Source organism: Carya illinoinensis, chromosome 3 (genome assembly GCF_018687715.1).
Source record: "Carya illinoinensis cultivar Pawnee chromosome 3, C.illinoinensisPawnee_v1, whole genome shotgun sequence".
Classification (NCBI taxonomy): domain Eukaryota; kingdom Viridiplantae; phylum Streptophyta; class Magnoliopsida; order Fagales; family Juglandaceae; genus Carya; species Carya illinoinensis.
The window spans coordinates 681,944-700,368 of record NC_056754.1 but is presented as its reverse complement, the minus strand read 5'-3'; the positions used below and the strand labels follow the sequence as shown (position 1 = coordinate 700,368).

The following is an 18,425-nucleotide window of genomic DNA, read 5'->3' as shown; positions in this document are numbered from 1 at the left end:
ACTCAAAAGCGGGTCATCACAAGAAAGAATGAAAGTTTTGAATGAATGTTGTATGCTCTGGATGTTGTAAATGTGAAGCTCTCAAATGATCTATTTATAGGCATATGAGACTTCATATTCAAATTTAAAAAGATTCACATGTCAAAGACAACATCATTCACTTTTTCAAAAAATTTAAATAAAAGGTTCTTCCTTTTCAATTGTTAAAGACAACATCATTCATTTTTCAAAAACTTCAAACCTAATCTTTTACTTTTGGCATATGACAAAAGAAGCACACTTTACTTTTCAAAAAAATTCAAACCTAATCTTTTACTTTTTACATATGATAAAAAGAACACACTTTACTTTTCAAAATTTTCAAACAAAATCATCTACCTTTTGCATAATTCAAAAAAAATATCAATCACTTTTGAAAATATTCAAATAAAACATGCACATGTGAAAGATGACAATCAATCATCTTTAATATTTTCAAAATTCAACCCTTTAATTAAGGTATGCACATGTGAAGGATGACAATCAATCATCTTTCAAAATTTGCAATTTTAATTTTCAAAATATTCATGCATATGTGGAAAATGTATTTTAATGCTTTATAATAAAATATTAATTTTGAGCCTTAATCCTAATTTTGAATTTTTAAGAGGTTTACAACATTACTCTATCACTTTAATGTGAACTTGTTCTCTTCTTGCTCATGCTTGTTTCCTTGATGTGTTTGACTCCATTGTGTAGACAACTTGAATTTGAGACTCCTTTGTTCTTTAAATTCATTTGTTATCATCAAAATCCATGTGTAGATATATAATTACACAAAACTTGAAACCTTAAATTCAACAGCCATGTTCATTCTTCCGTGAAGAATAATGTCACAATTAATGAAACCGAGTGTAGTGGATCACTAGTTAGGAAGCGATTGTTGTCTCCATTGAGTAGCATGCTTTCCCCAGATCTGGCGATTATTTAGACATTGGGTGCATAAACATTCAGGCAAACTCACTTGCCTTGAATGATAGTTTTAGCATTTCTTTTGCAAAAGATGATAAGAAAGCAAATGTGAGTAGCCAAAACTATCTCACCTTTATAAGTTTCTTGGAACAGAAGAACACGCTGAATGATAACGGCAGAAAGGAGTCCACATTATTCACTGATGACCCCTTGCTGGAAAACAAAGAACCACCTGATTGTAGTAGTTTTTTTTTCCTTCACCTAGTCTTGATCACTTCAAAGAATCAAGTAAGATAAGGTCTCAAAGTGGGGCAATATCGATATCTCCCAAAATGGTCATCTCCCCTTCACTTTCTTTGTCACCTCTTGGTCCTAAGTTTTCTGAAAGAATGAAAATTGCAGGAGGATGCAGGACTACAGAGAACAAGAGGGAGAATAGTCATTTAACATTAAAAAATATAGAACAATCGTTTGGGAGATCTGACAAAGGTATTATCCTTGCCCGTGAAGAAGAGGATTATAGGTTTGGCAGTAAATCATTTGAAGAGATTTACATTTTGCAACAAGAGTTACGTCCATCTTCCTTGGAAAGTAATACTGACATAAGTTGGCCTTTTCCCCAAGAGTCAGCTCCAACCTCCCAATGCATGAGACTCGTTAGAAGTCTAAGTGGACTTCCTGTTAGGAGGTCCCTGGTTGGTTCATTTGACGAATCTCTATTGTCTGGTTGTTAGAAAAGGCTACATTTTTCTTGTTGTGGGTTCAAAATCGGAAAAGGTGAAATGACAAAGGAGTGACAAAAAATGAGAACAAAACTTAGCTAATTAATCTATAGTAATGCCTCATAGATTTAGCATGTATCTCTTTTAGATAAATAAAACTCATGGGATTGAATCTACAACCTCATCTCCAACCCTTATGTGGAAGATATATGCTATTTGGTCCAAGATTCATGAAAACTCAATAGTTTGATGCCTCCATTAAAGCACCACCCAACACACTAACATAGCTAAGCAAGGCAGTCTAGCTATTACTGAAAAGAAAAGGCAAGTGTTTGTGACAACTAATCATGTTCCTACAATAGTTCACTTCCAATGACTGGCATAGATAAACATTAAAACCCCAGTCGTGAAGGAATGGTTTGAACTTGCCTTCTCTAGTCGCGCACAGGTCCCTTGTTATAATTTCATAGCCTAACTCAATTTTTGTTGAGCCTCTTTCAAGCTTCCTCACTCTCTCAGTTTCTTCACCACTTCCTTCCTCCTACTCAGATGCACCATGAGCCACTAGTTGCACCACCTAATCCACTTTTCCTCCATTCTTCCAACCTACACAGCAAGCTTTGTTTCTATACAACAAAAACAGAGAACGATTTCTTTCGTTAAACACGACTCCGCCTCAAACTCCCCAACAACTTGCTGCCTGTGCATGCATCTAGCTTTATCTTCACCATAAATGTTTACTATTTCATAAATAAACCAACGTGCATAATTAATCGATAGCTTTTTCTTTTACAAAATACGGCCGAACGTCTATAATTGAATGAAAAGTTCAATGTGAATTAAATTTAACTGCGTTAACAATCTTCGTTAAAAACAACAACTTTCGTTTGACAATTTCCGTTAAAACAAGAATTTTCGTTTCATACATACTTTTTATATATAGAAGATATACAGCCAGTACGACATTTGGCGTACATTACTTTTCAATTCTATGGTCCCAACTAGTTTGTTCGCTCTGGCAAATTGTAGGCGTCGGCCTAGTGAATCAATATTACGCAGTACACAGGCTGACTCAAGTACATGACTCGGATGCAGGTCAATAAATAGAAGCAAGCCGCTAGAGAAGGTTTGCATGCAGTATCAACTCTCGAAAATGAGGGCCATTTTACTCATCATCTGTCTTCTCTTAGCTTTCTCAGTACTTTTTGTTCCTTCTTCAGTTTTAGCTCGAGAATTGAAAGGTGAGCGTACGTACCAGTAGATAGTATTCGTGTTTGATCTAATTTACATTGCATGCAGCATACTTATATTGATCAACTGAAATACTTTGATGACGTTGTTATTTATATATAGCTAAAAATAATATATAATTAATTACACACAAATTTATTCATTAATCTACATGCATATGGTCGTTGCTCAAAGAAGGCAAACAACAATAAACCAAAAAGGAAAAAAAAAAAAAAAACTGTTACTCTTTCACGTATATGCTGAATGATATTGTGAATTTTCTTATTATAAGTGTTTTTTGAATCGAAATGAGTTTTCTGCTTTAAAATACCAGTAATAGCCAATTTAATTGTCCTCTTTTTTAGTTTAATTTGGGAGGATACATATTCAGTTATATATATATATACAGATACATATGAAATCGTATCTCTGGTAATGGTATTACGGTGCATATTGCAGCCGAGCAAGCTGATGTTCCGTACCGTAGAATTATAGGCAGTCCCGTCCAGTGTGGAAAGCTGCCGCCAGCAACATCGTGTGGTCGTGGTAAGAGGTATAAGTCATGTTTACCAAAAAACCGCCCGCCACGTGGTAGATCAACTTGTGGCTCCTATAAGCGTAATTGCCCCGGCCCGCCTCCTTGACATCAGAAGCGCCATGAAGTGGTACTACTGGTTCGGCATAAAAAGCACAAGATCTTAAATATATATACAGGATAACGATATATTTACTATTTTTTTATTATTATTTTATTATTTATAATATATTTATTTTTTTATTATTTTTTTAAATATTTTTTTAATATTTTTAATTTTTAAAAAAATTTTAAAAATATATAATTTTAGTGATAATCACTTGTTTAATTATTATGTAAAAGAAAATTATTTTAAAAATTAAAAAAAAAGTAATAAAAAAGTTATAAAGTAATCATAAGGTTATTATTATTCATATATATATATATATATATATATTATATTATATGTATGGTTTTCTTGGGGTCTGTGATAGCTTTACTTCGCAGTAGTACAGTTGTAATATGCGTTGATCGGAAAGGAAAATGCTAGATCTCTCGCTGGGATCTCGCTCCTAATTTTTTTTTTTTTTTTTAATGATTAAGTAAAAATTATTTAATATTATTATGAATTTTTTATATTTTTTTAAACATTTAAAAACATTAAAAAAATGATGTAAAAATAAAAAAATAAAATAAAATAAAAATTTTTGACCTAACGGAAACTCCCAGCGGTAGCCCAACGGTGACCCTAGCACTGCCATGATCGGAAACTAGTGGACGCAACTCTCTCGTACTTGTATTAATAATAAATGAACTCCAAGCTGGAGTCCTGTACGTACGTACAGTTTGATGTAATGTATTATATATGTCGGCAACTTGAATGGGTAATATAAGATAATCTTGGTATTCTCCTCCCAAACTTTAGATTCACATGTATCTCAAATAATCCGTTTCAATATTAATCATTGGTAAATCATAGATATTATCAACCATAGATATACTCTTTTTAACTTTAAAATTTTGAGAGACTAAATTAAACTGCATGTGTTTTGTGAGATCGTATAATTGATATAAAAAACTTAAGTAATTTATGTATTATACACCCAAATTATTGGAGTTGGCAATTCATGACATTCTAAATTATTATATTTTGGCAGTTCATACATTTGTTTATTAAGATCTAACCATTAAGATTGTGCCATATTTTACGCTATATATACTAAGATAGAAAATAAGATACAATAGAAAAGAAAAGGGAGAATGGAGAACAATGAAGATAGATTTTGAAAGTTACATCTTTGTTATTCTCAATTATTATTTAATACAAACATGGATCCCTTTTTATAAGAAAATTATATTGAGATAGAATAAGATCAATATCTTAATTATTAAGAAAATCAAATCAAGCTAATATCACAAAAAAATGATTTGATAATTATGAAAATCAAGTCAAGATAATATCAAATCAAGATATTATTTTCACTATCCCCTCAAACTCAAGACGAAGAATTCTGCGCTTGAAATTTGGGTGGTGTAACCATATCCATTAATTGATCGTTGATTAGATATTGGTGTTAATGATGAAATGGCTGACAATTGAAACACCAAATTTGAAGTTGTAGCCAACAATGGATTACATATGATCTTGGTCAACTATAAGACCAAAATCAAAAGGCCAAAATTAAATATGGGGCTTCAAATAATATTCACAATAGATCAAAATCCAACAAAAAAATATCTTATAACTAATAAAGATATTCCAAATGCATAGATTTGAGACAATAGATATATAATTGAACGATGATAAAAATTTTGTCAGAGGTAAAGCTAAAGGAAGAATAAATATTCCACATAGTTGAGCCTAGAGTTAGTCAAAGACTCTAATATTATGATAGAAAATAAAATACAATAGAAAAGGAAATTATGAACGGGGAAGGAAAGAGAGAGATTTTAAGGCTACATCTTTGTTATTATCAATTGTTACTTAATGCAAGCCATACAATCCTATTTATAGGAAAACTACATGGAGATAAGATAAGGTCAATATTTTAATTATAATGAATATCAAATCAAGATAATATCAAATCAAAATGATTTGATAATTATGAAAATCAAATCAAGATGATATTATTTTCAACATATAAGACCATATAATAAGCAATAATTTGTTTCTTAAAAGGTACCCAAAATCTCAGTGACAGAAAAATTCAGTGCTCATGAGGAATCAGAAAACAAAATAAAAAAATCCACACTCTGGCTTTTATAAAATTTGATTGTTGAGAATTAATTTCGATTTCTTTAGTTAATGATCTCTGTTACTCCATCACACCTATATTGAAGAATAGAAAGGCAAGATTTTCAAATTAACTAGTAAGCTCACAAATTAAATGGGACACAAAGAAAAAAGAAAGAGGAGAATTAAGATAGAAGACAGAGATTTGAAGACTCGAACAGAGTTAGAAGACTACTTTCCGGTTGAGTTGGTGCGTGCATGGGATGGGTTGGCATGCAGTGGCCTTCATCCTTTCACACGATTATGAGATGTGTGTGTGTGTATGTATGATGATACTGATACATATGGGCCAACACAAATTGAGTCCCACCACCATTAATTATTCAAGAATTCTACTGTACGTACAGAGTCTCAATATTCAACGTTACTCGATCCATCGTTCAGTAGTAGTACTCGCAAGTTTTACTACGTACGTACGTACAGGCGAGGTGATGATCATGAGAAATCATTAATTCCTATCCCTATATCACCATTCAACAAATACACGTACGTACTTTGTTTAAGTCGTGAGCCCAACACAAAATTAAAGACATCAGTTTTCAAATATTTACACGTATTTTGGAGTCATTTTTAAAATTGTACTGGACGTGGGCATCCTTCTTGCTTTCTTTCTTTGCTGCCTCAAGTGAGATTCTTCCACATGCAAGTTCTAATTACATACATAATCTATTTACGTGGTTAATTTCAAGTGATAAGCAAATTATAATTATTTGTTATATTTCGTATTTTGCACTTCGATAATACCAGTATTGCGCCTAGGCACAGACATTAAACAATATCTTTTGTGCATTTCTAGCGACAGAGTCTTAAGTGAACTGTAATTTCTGAATTCTAGAGTAATTTCTCACGTCTTGATCATTACAATTGATGTCGATCGATGAGATGATGCTTGCTGTATGAACATTCCTTTAGTTTCGTAAAAGATATTGTCGTTGGAGCTAGTCTCAATTAGCAGGCTTCTCTTGCTCTCATACAAACTGAATTATTAATTTGAAGATTCAGAAAAGGAAAAAAGCTAATTAATTTGAAGAAAATAAAGCTTACGAATCTATGTACTATTGCCTTCAATATCATGACAATAGCTTTGGGTCTTTCAGTATTCCGGCCCCCAGCTCAAAAAGAAAGTCTTTGATAGGACAATTATGGGGCTTAAGCAGTAAGCAGCAAAGGAGGGAGGCAGTGGCCAATGAAGTTGCTGAAAGTGGGGAATATGGTACGAGAAAGAGAAGGCAAAGAGAAGAAGCTCTCAACAACATACAGTCTGGGCAGGGATAAGGCCGGATCGCTCTCAAAATCTCTGCTTCCAATCTATCGATCGGAAAACAAGGAGCTACTCTTTTCAAGGTGTAATGAAAGAGAGCACGACAATATTCTAGACACTCAGTGACAGCACTTCTGGGGAAGCGGGGGTGAGAAAGAGACCGGCTCTGATATTTACGATGAGGAATCAAAAGCCAAGGCAAAGGCAAGGCACCCATGGAAGCAGAAAGTTCAAGCGATGAGGGGAGCTTTGAAAGAGATTATTGCGGGAGAAGTCCAAGAGATCACCACATCAAGTTCCAGAGGCTTACCGGTCCATTTCCAAAACAGTGGAGCAAGAAGCGAGGGAGGTGAAGATCATGCATGATGAGGAGGAAATTGAATACACCCGAACCGGAAGTTAACGAGAAGGAAAGCCTTGTCTTCAATGAATTAGAGAGCGGATAATTGATCATATTTCACATTTCCAACCATGCAGTACTTCTGCAACCGTCTGTGTATATGTATCCCTTAAAAGTGGCTATCTGAGATGAACAGGAATGAATAATAGTTCGGGTTTGACACTTTTTTTTTTCCATTTTTTCCATTTATGGTGGTTGTGTTGTTGGTTTTGTGGTGGTCATTTCTTGAGGAAAATTACAAACAGGTTCGGGTTGGTTTCTTTTTTTTAATAAATCGGTGTCATTTTCCCTTGGAACATAAACCAGATGGTGCAAAGATTTCTCTCAAGCATGTGCATGAATCTTAGAGAAATTTTGAAAGAAATCTGTAGTTGTAAGATTATAGTGTTGAAATGTCAAAAATATCTGTTTCTAAATGAAGTTTTCCTGCTTCCTCCCAATACATGCCACATTTTTAAAGATTTTGTAATTAATTACATCTGTTTCAGCTGCTGTTTGTGTAAGGGATGGTAGATGACTTTATTTTTTTACTTAAGGCAAACATGTGAATGAATTTCCAAACTTTGAGATGCTGGGCAAAGTATTTCCGAGATGCTTGTGCTGGGTGTTAAGTGCGGCCATTGTCTTGGCAAGTGGAGTATAAATAAGAGTAACGCAACTTTTAAAATATATTTGCTCAAATATGTTCATGTACTTTTTAATAACCATGTCAGATTAGCTTTTCTGGATGGTTTTTCAAAGTCTCTGGCCTCTAAGGAATTCTAGGGATGAAAGTCTAGAAGAAATTTTGTTTGAGAATTTCTAGATTGCTTTTGAGAATTCTAGGACCAAAGTCCAAAACAAACTTTTTTTGGTTAGTACTATGCTTGTGAGAGGGTTTCAGCCAACTTAACTGGTAATAGTTTTTGGTGTTGTGACTGAGAAATAGATTTGGGTTTAAGTCTTTCGATGCAAATCATTTCTAGGATCGCTTTCTGTTGCTTAAAAGTCAGTCCACTACATGTAGGTAATTAGGAATCAACCTATCTCTTGTGATTGAGATAATTACTTGGAGATTAAAGTACAGCTTTAAAACTAGGTTGGTTATTAAGAGTATTAGCCTCTAGATTTTTAGCATTTGACCATTTTATGATGTTAGATGCATAATGATCCGCTTAATGTAATTCATGAAAACAATGGCATAGAGACTTGCTTTATATGGTTACAAGTTTAAGATGGTTATCTAGTCTCTAAACAATTGTTGAATAAATTTATCAAATGTAACATTTTTTTTAATTCCCAGATTTTTAATTGGTTGCTACTAGACAAATGTGGCACCATATAGGCATAGAATCTCATCTTAGGCTCACAAGAGATGGAAACACAGAAGTGGTGTCACGAAATGGGAAATATACTGGTGCAGAGTACCCACTTTGCACTGTAAGAAGAGTATGTTAAGGATTGATTGTAAATAAATAAATATTATACCCAATACAGCCTTCTATCTCACACTTTATATTTTTGCTATCTTTCCTCTCTTAGATGTCCGTATCAATGTATAGTAATATCGATTTGTCGAGGATCCATTGGAGTTTGAGCAATTCATGGGTCCCTAGATTCAAGAGTATCCTTATTGTCAAATTTAGAGAGTCAAAGATTTGTATTGTGCTTGTTTTCTTTGTTCAGCAGGCATTCTGATCTTATCATTCCAGGATCACTTTTCTGTTGCTTAAAAGCCAGTCCACTACATGTAGGCAGTTATGAATTATAGATTTCAGTTTGTAATAAGCCATCATTTTGTAATAAGTATGTACAGATGGGATCTGTACAGATGGTGTCTGATGTTGTGTTAGGTTTAGACAGTATATAGATGGAGTCAATTTGGCTAATCCTTAACATGCTTGTTTGTGGTTTAATTCCTCAGTTTCGCTAATCCAATAAGTTCAACACAACAGCATCTATAGACCTTATCTCGACACCAATTTGAGGAGTTTTGAGTTTGGTTGTGCGGCATATAGACATGTGGAGATCTGATTTAGAATTTTGTTTGGCAGCAAAAAAATGTGAATAATGACAGCAACTTCTCATATATCACCCTCTTCTTTGCTGCACAACCTTAATGTGGTCGCATTAAGAGACTATAGATATAAGAAAAAATGACTCACAGCCAGTTTAGATCAGAAATATCTAGATGAAGCTAGCCTCTAAATTTGTTTCTTAGCATTTCTTTTTAATTTAAATCACCTTACTGTTATTTACAAATAATTTTATTATTATTTATAAAAGTCTTATATCATTTTACTAATAAAATTAGTATTACTATCCAAAAAATTCCCGATGATTACTTCAAACAAAATTCTCACGGTGACACAGCATATAAACAGGATTCAGCAAGCGACGCGATTGACGTAGAAATGAGATGGTTTTAGTTAAATAAAATATTATTATAATATTATTTTTTTAATATTAATATTATTATTTTATGATTTGAAACAGTTTAATTATGATTTGAAAAAAAATTAAATTTTTTATAAAAGATGGAATGAATTATGAGAATTTGCCGATCGAAGTCCTCATAATTGGAAAGCCAATTCCCTCGTAATCACGCAAAGCAATTCCAAAGATATTTTAAAAGATCCACACAGCCCTCTTCAAGCCCCCGACGGCGCGACAGAGCTCTACCCTCTCTTCATTGACGCAGCCAATCATATCTCTTTCTGAGACGCTCAGCTTTATTTTCTTCTGTCTTCTTTACTGAAATCTCATTCTTCCGTCTTCTTTACTGAAATCTCTCAGATTGAGATACATAGATCGATGGCATAGCGTTGACTCTGCTTGTGGTGTAACCTCTATTCTCTTCCCAATTGAATAAAGATTCCTTCGCTCGAGGTAATAACACTAACTCTAAAACCCTAATTTTATTTTTATTTTTTTGCCGCAAAAATTTCTTATTCTCTCCTTTTGGCTGCTGAGAAACTCGGGAATAGTTGCCAAGAAGTGGTATTCTGAGTTGGGTGGGTTCATTATGTTTGTTTTTCTTTGTTTAAAATACAGCCGAGAGATTCTTGTCCCAAGAAATAGGTTAGACTTGTCCAATTTTGTGTGTTTCGTTTTTTTCCCTGCCTTGTCCCATTAATTTCAGGCCTAACTTCCTTTTAACCCTAGTCATTTTCTTTCCCCATTTCTACAGCCTCCTCATTTTCCGCCGGTCCTCCTTCGCTTTCCTCCTTTTGTCTAATGCTAGCAACTCTTCCTCTCTCCTTCGATTGGCTCTTCCTTTGTACTTGTATCCATGGCCGATGGCTACCACAGTCATTACAATTCGCATGAGTTTTAATGGTTTAGTGTGGATGTAAACTTGCAGCTCGTGTTTTGTACGTGATTCCTTTTTATTCTAGTTATTTACGTAAAAATAGAACGATGAATTATTCTGAAAGGAAGTGAATATGTATACATACATGCATACGGTTCTACAAGTATGAGTGTGTGAAATTTGTTGTTGATGTAGTTTTCTTCATTTGCATCTCTTCTTTGAATGTTGAACTTTGTTTTGTTGTTCACTGATAATTATTTATCTGTTGCAGAATAGCTTCTTTGATTTTCTTGCTAAACCCACTCCAACAGAAGTTTCTTCACTGAATATGGAAATCGAGGATTTGAGTGGCCTACCTACATCTGGTGACTATGACTGTGGAAGCGAGAACAATGAACTTCACAATTCTAACTATGAGCCAATTGATCTTCAACCTACAAATTCTGAGAATAAAGAAGTCAAACTATATAGCGAGAATCATTTACATAAGGATGATTCTCGATATGAAGAAACTCATTTTGTGTCAGAAGCAGACATTGAAAAGGATATTGTTGACTGTCATTCAGATATGGAAAAAGAAGATTTCATTAGCTTCCCCCCTTCTCATGATTCTGGCTGTGGCATTGAGAGCAATGGAGTTTGTACTTCTAGTTATGGGCCTAGTTTATCTGACGCTCAACCCAGTAACTCTGCAGATAGAGAAATGAAGATTAACAGTGAGAACCTGGGTGTCAATGATGTTGACATTCACCATGAAAATCACCATGGTATGCTGGAAGGAAACCTTGATACTAATTTGATTGACCATCCATCTATCATGCAAGTGAGTGGTGAATTGGGTGATACTGTGGAGTTGAATAGCTTCAGCTCTAAAGTGCATGCTGAGAATGGTGGCCTTGCCGTTCGAGATGGAAGTCCTGTTGGAAGCCGCAAGATGGATGGCAGTTGTATCCTTGTTTCCCATTTTAAGTTCCCAAGATTTTTCCCTTTTAATCTGTAGTAACCAAGCAAATTAAAAACTAAGGCGTTGGATTATTGTAGTGCAATAGTTCAAATAACAGTAATACCACTATTAGCTTTTACACCTATGGAAAATCAGTTTCTATCCATGGACGTTCTCCATAATTTGAGATGCCAGCTATATCAGGTGTTAAGAGAGCCCGGATGACATTTGATGAAGAGCAACCCTCAGTGCGTGTCATGTATAATTCCTTAACGAGGTTGGTTAGAAGTAATCTTCTGCACAGGACAGAATACGCAGTTTTAACTTGCCTTTTGATATATTTAAAACTATACAGGAGCACACCGAAAAAAAAAAAGAAAAATAAATTTTTAGAATGACCAATGATGAAAATCACGTTTTAACATAAACATTTCCTCCTAAGGAAATTACGGTTAGTCTATAGGTAATAGATACTTTTACTTTCTCAGGGGTAGTAGACAGAAGCTCGAGGAACTATTACAGCAGTGGTCACAATGGCACGCTCAACATGGTTCTTCATCCCAAGTAATGACCACTCTTCTCTAAAGACTAGAAGTTTTGGTTTCTGATTTATCTTCTCATTTATGTAGTATGTTCTTTTCTACTAGTCAAATTGCGATATTACCCTTAAGGATGCATGTATTCACTTCTTTCATTCCCTAAATGAACTGGAATGACGTAGGAGCTAGCTCAAGTGGTAATGGCCTTGGTTTTGGTGGTATGATCCCTCTAGATCTAACGTTTGAACCCTTAGGTGCAAAAGATTTCAAGGAGCCACGTCCCTCTAGGTCTCGGGCCTTTGTCTATTTTATGCTCAATAAAATTTTGTTTATCGATAAAAAAAAATACTTTTATCTTGTAAGAGTGTCCTATTTATCTATTGAATAAACCTCATTTGGATCTGTTGTCTATTCTGCAATCAATATGTTTCCTTTTTTTTTCCATTGGCTGTAATAAGTTCTAAACTTTGATTAAAGCTAGTCTGAAATTGCATATCTCTTAGGATCCTGATGGAGTGTTAGAATCTGGTGAAGAAATGTTCTTTCCTGCTCTACATGTTGGCGTGGAGAAGAACTCTGCTGTGGTGAGTTTCTTGGTTATGTTTCTGAATCCTGCATAGATCCAGATTGTCTCAAAAGTTTTAGTTTTGATGTTTCATGTGAGGAAACTTTCTGCTTTTTGGAGATGGTGTTGAAGTTGGTCTTGGACCTGTTAGTGCTTATTGCTCTGATGCCAATGCCTGTTTTGTTAACCTGTTTCACAATATATAAACTGTGGTTTAACTAAAATGAACTTCCGGTTAATTTTTCCCTCCTCAAGTTTGCTAATTAAGTACATAGCTTCATAGCAACTACATGAATTTTTTTTAAGACAGATCATAAGCATGAACTACTAGCAGCACGTCTTAAAATATTGTTTACGAGCCTCAAGTATCTCTGTGCACCTCTATGTAATACTAGGATGACTTACACATTTAAAAGTGTTCTCTCTGCCCTCAACTTGGTGGAATATTACAGATTAAAGAACTTACAGTAAAGGCATCTATTTCCTAGTCATAAGCTGCCTTGGTAGAGGTTACATTTCCCTAAGGGAAGCCTCCTTAGCCTTTGTATGCATTTGATGCCTATTTACCTGATCCATATATACTTTTTGTGTACTTGGGCTTTGCCTGTTAAGTTGATCACTAAATCTTATTTTACCTATCAAAAAAAAATTATTTTGCTTATTCAGAAAAGGCTTTCTTGAGACTCCTATCTTCACACCACAAATTAGCCAAAATCTAATCTCAATGCCATCTCCCAACTCAAATCTATTACGGTTAGGAAACTTCCCTCAACCATATGTCTTTTCATAATCCCACTAAATAGAGCCTGTGGATATTGGATTTCATAAGAACACCATTCACCCCCACTGGCTTGGTTTTTAGCATCCACTACATCCCTCCACAAGGCCTCTCTGTCATTTTGGTAGCGGCAATGCCTCTCTCTAAGAGTACATGATTAAACACGCAGGTTTCTTCTTACTTTAAAAAATAAAAAAAAATAAAAAAAATAAAAATAAAAAAAAAAAACACGAGCAGGTTTCGGACTCCTAATCCACCTTGAGATATTATCTTGGGTAGTATGTATTTACTAACATCACTTTTTATGTACTAATTGATATACTTGCAAATAATGCAAAGTGCTTCTCTTCCCTCAATGATTAAACATGCTGATCCTTAGAAACTCCTTTTTTTTCCTTTTTCAGACAAGTGAGATTTAATTGTCTAGGCATCAGAGAATTATAATGGTTGGTGTGTGCATTTTCTTCAGGAACAAGCCCGTTATCGTTAGTGAAGATAATTTTACAATTATAACAGGACTTGAAGTTGGCAGTCCAACTTCAGGGGTAATTTATTGGTAATATCAGAGATATTGACACGGCTCTTTGATATATATATATATTATAGACCACACAGATTTTGGGGTAATAGGTGCACATAAAAGAATATCAGGTTCAATTTGCTTCCCGCTTTCATGTTTGGTGTAGTTCAGGTTCACAACTTACGATTAAAATATCCTATCCATCCCAGTACATGATAATTAAAACTTTAAGGATTTATTAGAACTTCATGACTTTCCTGGATAAATAGCTTCATGGCCATCCTGTTGTAATTGAAGAATAATTCACTCTAGGAACATTTCCATGTTTTTACCCAATTTAGGAGATTTCCAATGCTCTCACTATTGTACCGTGATGGGGATGACATTTTGTTAGCTAGTAAATGGGTAAAATGTTTGTTTGTTTGTTTAACGTATACGACCTTTGACTTGCAGTCCTTCTGGATGGACAACCAAACAAGGAAGCAACAGAACAAGGAGTTCATTCCTTTGGAGAGTAACTCCGTGCCTCTTTACGATCGTGGATATGCATTAGGTTTGACTTCAGCTGAAGGTTCAAATAACGTGGAGGAGTAAGCCCTTTTTAATTCCTTTATTATTTGTTGATGAAGCTGTCTGATGTACTTGGGCTCTTGCCTACGCTTATTATCAATAAAATTTTGTTTACCAATTAAATAAAAATTATTGTTGACGAAAGCTTACCTTGGCTTGGCCTGCTAAGTTCACAATTGAACATGTGACAATCTGCTATGACTGGTTGAAACATGCAAATTAATTACGTATTTTGAGGTCCTTGGAAGATTAGAAAGAAGGTCGGTGAGAATCATGGTTTTGCTGATATTAACCATTACCATCCACTGTGGCTCTGCAATATCTACAACACCACAAAAATTGCAAACTCGTTTGTTTATTTATTTACTTTTTCTGATATTGAAATGTTTGTGTTCCTTTTCTTCACTATCAAGTTAACATGGTAGTATTACAGTTTCCCTTGTGGTGGAGGTATATCTGCATTTATATGAAACAATTAGTTCAATTTGTATTGTGTTTGGAGTCAGCAGGAAAAATCTGGAGTGATAGCCTAACTTTATGTTTTTTGTAAGAGCCTTTTTTTTTTGGTTGTCATGTTTAATGCCTTTGATCTCTTTGGAAGAAAAGCAGGAAAGTGAAAAAGAAAATAATAACACCAACAATAACAACAATAAAGACGAAGGGTGAAGATACCTAAAACCATTGGATGACCTAGGGCTTGGATCTATGCAAGAATGTGCAAATTAGTTTATCTATAAGCCAACAAAAATTTACTTTTTTCTTAAGAACATTATTCTTATACTTTTACCTATGAAAAAAATGGGATTTTTATCATTTTAATAAATAATGGTCCTGCTTGATATTGGGGGACTGATTTTTTCATGTTTAGTGAAGAATTGCTTCTCAACATGGGTAAAGATAGAAGAAAAGAAGCATCACTTCAACATGTATGTGATATTAGTTTTGTTAGAATAGTTTGTGATTTTTTTCCTTTTCCTTTTTTTGAAATTGTAGAGGCTTGGGGATAATCGATAATGCAAGTCGTTGTTTCAATTGTGGATCTTATAATCATTCTTTGAAAGAATGCCCAAAGCCCCGTGACAATGTTGCTGTCAATAATGCTCGCAAACAGCATAAGTCTAAACGCAATCAAAATGCCGGTTCACGCAATCCAACTCGATATTATCAGAATACTCCTGGTGGAAAGTATGATGGTTTAAAGCCGGGTACTCTTGATGTTGAAACACAGCAACTTTTGGGCCTTGGGGTATGTTTTTCATTATGAAAGTCTATTTATACTTTGCAGAGATGTTTCTTGTTGGGATTAAGTATTATAATTCAATTCCCGATCAAAGTAAATTTAAACAAAAAGATCAAAAAAAGTATTATAATTCAATTCACTGCTAAATTTGTTATACTGGGTCACGATTGGTTGGTTTGATGACCTTGGAAGATGGCATATATATAAGGTACATTTTCATGTCCCAGCATAAGTAAAACCAACAGGTAAAGAAAACATTCATCTAGGCAGACCCAAGTGATTGGCTGAATTAGTCATTTTACTGAGGGCACCCATCAACAGAGCTTTCCACTTCAAAAAACATCTTAGGGTACTTCTATTAGCATACAAGTAATATGTCAGAGGTATGGTGAGTTGGCAGGTGTTTATATTTTATATGCAACTAATGAACTCTTGCATTTACTTGTATCAAGCTCGGCAGTCCAAATAAGTCAAATTTGATAATGTGAAATATCTTAGATTCAAAAAATCAAATTAAAAGAAATCCTTAATCACCATCCTGCTACCGCTAACCACAGTACAGAAGTCATGTAGCTATTCCTCTTGACTTCCATATACAACCAAGAACTCCAGTTTAGCTGAAGAAAATGGTGCTTGAGAGAGTTGAAAGGTGAAAAGGAATTAAACCGAAGTGTTAAGAAACTAAGGTGCGAATGCTTTCTCCTTTTCATTCGAAGTTTAAGCAGCCTCTCCTTTGTGTTTTATGAACATCATGTATTTGGATGGACCTTGACTCAGTTTCTTGATGCCCCTAAGCTTCATGTTTGTTTAACATCCATTAAATTACTTACCAAAAAAATTAACATCCATTGAATTTGTTTCTGGTCAAAGTGTGTATTTCTCATACCACTTGAATGGGCTTTTAGGATTACATGCTCAAGTAAACTCTTCATGTGTTCTCTATCATTTTTTTATATATATAAGTAAAATTATTAATAAGGAAGCACAACCCAAGTACACTGGACCTGAATCGGTTTTTTCAGAATTGCATCATCTAGAGCTTGCCATCACCTATAACTGCTGGATTTGTCCTGTTAGTCTGTCATGTTGAATGTTCTGTATGTAATTAGATTCTATGCTGGCACTTCTCCTTTTTGGTTGAATTTGCTTCTAGGTCTTTACTGTCACATCATGATCACTTCTTCTGTATTGTTCTTATAATAGAGATGTTGAAGTTGTCAATTATGCTTGCTAAAAACCGGACATTAAAACGTTCTGTATTGTTCTTTTAAAAACGGGATGTTGAAGTTGTCACTTCTTTTGGTAGAGTTTGGGGCGGTGGGGTGGATTTTAAAGTCCTTTTATTATGAATTTTTTTTTTTTTTTTTTTAAATGTAGGAACTCGATCCACCCCCTTGGCTTCACAGAATGCGGGAAATAGGATACCCACCAGGATACCTTGGTATTTGATTATATTTTGTGTAGTTTTTGTGTTCAGTTTTACTATCGGTTTTACCTATCAAAAAAAAAGTTTTACTATCGGTTTCAAAGTTGTAGCAATTATATTTTCCCTTTTTCATTTTTCAACTCGTAACATGAATCCTGGAATTTTTAGATGCAGATAATGAGGATCAGTCATCTGGGATTACAATATATGCTGATGAGGAAATTAAGGAAGAACAGGAGGATGGGGAAATTGTTGAAAGAGACTGCCCTGAACCACAGAGGAAAATGACAGTCAAGTTTCCTGGACTAAATGCCCCAATTCCAGAAAATGCTGATGGAAGACTTTGGGCAGCTGGGCCATCAAGTTTAGATTTTTCCAGGAACAGATTGCACCGCAGATTAAACCATTATTCAGAACCGGTCAGCAGAGGTCATCATCAGGAGCAAAGGTGGTCCAGGGATTTTGCAGATGATGGGCCACCCGGCTGTGAACCTGGACTTAGCCCCTCTCTGTCTAGTTTTCATCCGAGGTATGTTGGTTATGATTCTAGTTATGATTCTCACAGTCCAAGAAGTAACATTCCGAGACCCAGAAGCCCTAGCTTTGGAAGGTCCCTTTCAAACAGAGATAGACGCAGCCCTTTATTTGATGGTCCCATAAATTATGATTCTTTACGACACGAATATGGCTCAGGCAGATATGAAAATTGGACTGATGAAAGCAGGAATGACTACAGCCGGGATTTTTCACCTCATGGTAAGGATACACAAAACAGGCATTACCATCGCAGTAGAAGGTAAAACTAAATTGATTGAATTGTAGAGGCAATTTGTGAACTTTTCCTGACATATAGCAGCAGGGAAGTGAGTGTACAAAATTTAGATGGATCTTTGTAATGGTGTAGTTGTATGTGATTCTCCAAATTTTAGATCTGTCCATTTGTTTTCAGTTTGAACTTAGCGTTCCTTGTGGTCAAGATGTTAAAAATGCTTATTTTATGGGTTTGGGATATCTATGGAACTGGAATTTGTTTGGGATATCCATAAATCCTAGTCTCTTCCTTGGGATTTTGCTACTCTATACAGCATTGCTTACTTCGCCCTCACATCCTTCTCTTTGCTTCTTTGGTTGCTCTTTATCGCTCAAGAGTTCACAAGTACGACGTGTAGGACTGTAATGTA

The 18,425-nt window shown here is 34.8% G+C and overlaps 1 protein-coding gene across 2 annotated transcripts; it reads left to right on the top strand.

The window, feature by feature from the left end:
- The first annotated feature begins 9,908 nt into the window (after positions 1-9,908).
- Positions 9,909-18,291, top strand: LOC122302259. Of its 2 annotated transcripts, none has more exons than XM_043113439.1 (9): positions 9,909-10,239; positions 10,935-11,610; positions 11,802-11,883; positions 12,095-12,170; positions 12,649-12,729; positions 14,462-14,598; positions 15,572-15,824; positions 17,196-17,259; positions 17,419-18,291. In XM_043113439.1, exons 2-9 carry the CDS (start codon positions 10,992-10,994, stop codon positions 18,042-18,044), a joined length of 1,938 nt encoding a protein of 645 aa, XP_042969373.1. In that variant the 5' UTR covers positions 9,909-10,239; positions 10,935-10,991; the 3' UTR covers positions 18,045-18,291. The 2 variants fall into 2 exon arrangements, with proteins under 2 accessions (XP_042969373.1, XP_042969372.1); XM_043113438.1 differs by having other exon boundaries at positions 9,910-10,239; positions 17,413-18,291.
- Positions 18,292-18,425: the final 134 nt, after the last annotated feature.

Bases quoted from the DNA above. Each gene is read 5' to 3' on its own strand.
- LOC122302259 (XM_043113438.1), top strand. From the start codon at position 10,992: ATGGAAATCGAGGATTTGAGTGGCCTACCTACATCTGGTGACTATGAC. The intron at 12,730-14,461 runs GTGAGTTTCTTG...TTTGACTTGCAG, and splicing joins TGGAGAAGAACTCTGCTGTG to TCCTTCTGGATGGACAACCA. The intron at 15,825-17,195 runs GTATGTTTTTCA...TTTTAAATGTAG, and splicing joins AGCAACTTTTGGGCCTTGGG to GAACTCGATCCACCCCCTTG.